The 3,730-nt window shown below is 71.3% G+C and overlaps 1 protein-coding gene across 1 annotated transcript; it reads right to left on the bottom strand.

Annotated features, from left to right (window-relative positions):
* Nucleotides 1-65: 65 nt before the first annotated feature.
* On the bottom strand, nucleotides 66-1,548 carry LOC112124582 (FTS and Hook-interacting protein-like; the record flags this gene model as incomplete). Its single annotated transcript, XM_024223060.3, has 2 exons — nucleotides 66-224; nucleotides 937-1,548. Coding segments are annotated over 2 exons (771 nt in total), but the record flags the coding sequence as incomplete, so codon positions are not given.
* Nucleotides 1,549-3,730: the final 2,182 nt, after the last annotated feature.

Raw genomic sequence — 3,730 nt, 5'->3', positions numbered from 1 at the left:
TGAGGCGGGCGCGGTGCCGGGCAGGGCGGGCTGAGGCGGGCGCCCGCGGGCTGTGGCCTGCCCACCTGGATGACGGCGTTGCAGAACTCCAGCGAGTTCATGAAGAGGACGAGGGCGGGCACCCCCATCCAGTCCTCACGGCGCAGGCAGTGCCAGTCGTCCGCCCGCACCTCGATCTTGCGGGGCAGCGAGGAGTAGAGGGCGCTGAGGCCCGTGGCGAGGACCTGGGGGCACAGGAGCAGCGAAAGGCTGATGGTTAGGGAGAGCCCCCAGCAGTGGGCACCTGGTGCCAGGCGCTGCCCTGACAGACGCATCCCCCAGTACATGGGGAGGCAGGCGGAGAGGGGCCAGAGCCAGCGTCTGGGCAGGGACACACTGGCACCCCGCCACTCTGCGCCCAGCAGGGAGCTCAGGGCTAGGCTGGGCACTAGGCTGGACCCCGTTCTGTGTCCCCCACGCCGGGCCGGGCTCACCAGCTGCTGTGCAGGGCAGGGGAACGGGGGACGCACTGAACACAGCCGGGCTGGAAGCTGGGGGACCGGGACCCGACCTGGGCTGAGTCACCACATCTCCGTGGGCCTCCGTGGCCTGCCCCGGGGGGCACTGACTCTGCAGTGATGGGCCGGAGGAGGTGCCCTGCCAGCCCCCCCGGAGCGCCTCTGCTAGGAGTCAGCCACAGCGTGCACAAGCCCCCGTCCCGCTGGCTCCGGCCGGGAGGAGCCCCTGGGGCTGGCTCCGGTGGCACTGGTCGGGAGGAGCCCCTGGGGCCGGCCCGTCCCGCTGGCTCTGGCCGGGAGGAGCCCCTGGGGCTGGCTCCGGTGGCACTGGTCGGGAGGAGCCCCTGGGGCCGGCCTGTCCCGCTGGCTCCGGCCGGGAGGGGCCCCCTGTGGAACCGGCCGGGGAGCAGCCCGGGCGCAGGGCCGTGTGGGACCGTACCGGGCAGAAGTAGGAGCTGCCGGTGATGTAGGTGGCCACGGCGTGGTTGCTGGCGGCCATGGCCAGGAGCAGCAGCAGGGCGTCGCGGGCCTGCTGCCCCGTGGGCCCCTCGTGGTGGATGAAGGGGACGAGCAGGGAGAAGAGCAGCAGGTCGCCGGGGCCCTGCTCCGTGGGCCGGTGGAAGAAGAGCTCCAGGAGCGCCGGCTCCTTGGCCACGCAGCCGCAGAGCTGGTTGAGCAGCAGCACCAGGCTGGTCTGCAGGGCGGGCGAGGCCGGCTCGGCGCACAGGCTCAGCAGGCGCAGCAGCGGGCGCCGCACGGGCGGGTGGCGCAGCAGGGGCTGGTGGCTCTGGCTGATCAGCATCTCGTAGAGCTTCAGCTGCTCCGCCCGCTGCTCCTCGCCGCTGTCCCGCTGCAGGTGCCAGTGCAGGAGGCGCTCGAGCAGGTTCTCCGCCAGCACCAGCTGCAGGATGGGCCCCGCGCCCGCCCCGGCGCCCGCCCGCTCCTCCGCCAGCAGCGTCAGCATCTGGTAGGTGTTGTTCCGCACGGCGATCGCGTCGTCCGCCGTGCCCGGGCCCGGCTTGGGGCCCCGCTTCTCCAGGATCCTCAGCACCTGGGGAGACAGCAGCAGGCGCTGAGCGAGGGGGCACACGCTGTATGGGCAGGGTGCGGCACGCGCTGAGCGAGGGGGGAGAGCTCGGGGGGCGGGAGTAGGCGCTGAGGGGGGGGGGGGGGGGCGGAGGCTGTGACGGAGCAGGAAGCGGGCGGATTTGACCTGGGAATGTTGCAGGGGAGTTAAGGAAGATCCCTGAGCTGTAACCTGGGCCAGGAGCGGGTGGGGAGAAGTGACACCTTCTGGCCGGGAGACTGAACAAAGGAGAGGATGGGGGGGGGGGGAGGGAGCTGCTGGAGGAGTTTTGGGCTGGGTGGTGCAACGCAGGGAACCCCGAGCTGGGGTCTAAGCTCCCTAAACCCCCCAGAAGGACTTGACTGAGGGGTCCTGGTTGTACCTACAAGCTCTGTTGTAGCCTGCGTTCCTACTGTCCAATAAACCCTCCGTGTTACTGGCTGGCTGAGAGTCACAGTGAATTGCAGGAAGAGGGGTGCAGGGCCCTGACGTCCCCGCACTCCGTGACACGGGGGGGCAGGGCGGAGGGGGCACGCGCTGAGCAAGGGGGGAGGACCCAGGGGGGCAGCATGCACTGAGCGAGGGGGGAGGGCAGCACGCACTGGGCAGGGCACGGGGAGGGGCACGCACTGAGCGAGGGAGGAGGGCACGGGGGGCTGCACACACCGAGCGAGGGGGGAAGGGCAGCACCCGCTGAGTGAGGGGGGGCAGCACGCGCTGAGCGAGGGGCTGTTTGAAATGCTGAGGTGGGCCAGGCACGGTGTGACCACGGCTTCCCTCAGCTTTTAGACGGGGCCTCTGGGACAAAGGGGGGTTGTAATATGTTAGAAGTCCTGTGTGTGCGCCTCAGTTTCCCCTCTTGCCCAGTGGGGTGGGAAAGGTCTGGCTGCTGTCACGGCAGGGTAAGACACAGGGGTGATGCTGTGAGAGCGTTGCTGCCCATGCTGGGCGCGGGGCACTGATCTCTGTGGCGAGGGCCTGGCTCCCCCAGGGCAGAGCTCATGGGGGGCAGCAGGGGGGCCGCAGGCCCAGTCTCAGGAGGCGGGGGGGCTGCGTGGCTCACCCCAAGGGCAAGTGAGAGCCGTCAGGTCTGGCGCACTGAAGGGTCCCCTCAGAGACGGATCCTGTGGGTCTGTGCCAGCGTCCCAGCACCCAGCGCCTGCCCGGCGATCCCCGCCCGGACCCCGGGGCGTGGCCACGGCACTCGACAGCCCTGCCTCTTTGCTGGGCATCTGTCCTGGATCCCAGGGGCTGATCTAGGCCCCCCCATGAGCACTCCCTGCGACCCCCCCAGCGGGCCAGACCCCCAGGGTCCCGCTCTCCCACCAGGGCCGGCCACGCGGCTTCACCGCCTGCGTCCCACCCTGAGCTCTGCCCAGCGCGTCCGGCTGACGGGCCCCGGGGAGCCGTGTCCCCGCTGCAGCCCCCCGCCCCGGCCAGGAACTGCCTCCCCCCTCCCCATTAACCAGCTGGAAACCAGAGCCCCTTCCCCCCAGCTGGGCAAGGGGGGGGGAGAGGGGCTCCAGTTCCCAGCTGGGCGAGGAGACCCTGCGGGTGTGTGTGGGGGTGGGCAGCGGCTCCCGGCAGGGGAGGGGGAGGAGGGGCTCCAGTTCCCAGCTGGGCGAGGAGACCCTGCGGCTCCCGCACAGGAGGGGGAGGAGGGATGCAGGTCCCAGCTGGTTAACGGGGAGGGGGGGAGGCAGCTCCTGGCCGGGGGGCGGGGGGCTGCAGCGGGGACACGGCTCCCCGGGGCCCATTGGCCGGACGCGCTGGGCAGAGCTCAGGGTGGGACGCAGGCGGTGAAACCGCGTGGCCGGCCCTGGCGGGAGAGTGGGACCCCGGGGCTCTGGCCCGCTGGGGGGGTCGCAGGGAGTGCTCACGGGGGGGGGGCCTAGATCAGCCCCTGGGCCCCCCCCCACCCCCAGCCGGGAGCTGCGGGGACCACCAGCCATTTCAAAGCAGGGCCGGTCTCGGGCGGTGTTGGCTGGAGACAAGGTAGGGGAGGGGATAACTCCTCTGGGTCTATCAGAGCGGAGGGGGACTAGCCCATGGCACCCAGGCCAGGCCCTCCCGGGGCTGCCACACCGTGCCAGGTGCCCATCGGCGCAGTCCCAGTTCTTACCACACCTGGTCTTGGGCTGCTCTGCCCACAGCCCCGATGGGCCTC

This window comes from Terrapene carolina, unplaced genomic scaffold, assembly GCF_002925995.2.
Source record: "Terrapene carolina triunguis isolate 2854851 unplaced genomic scaffold, T_m_triunguis-2.0 Scaffold30935, whole genome shotgun sequence".
Taxonomy (NCBI): Eukaryota; Metazoa; Chordata; order Testudines; family Emydidae; genus Terrapene; species Terrapene triunguis.
Note: the sequence above shows the minus strand (reverse complement) of the source record. Positions and strands in the feature narration are given on the sequence as shown.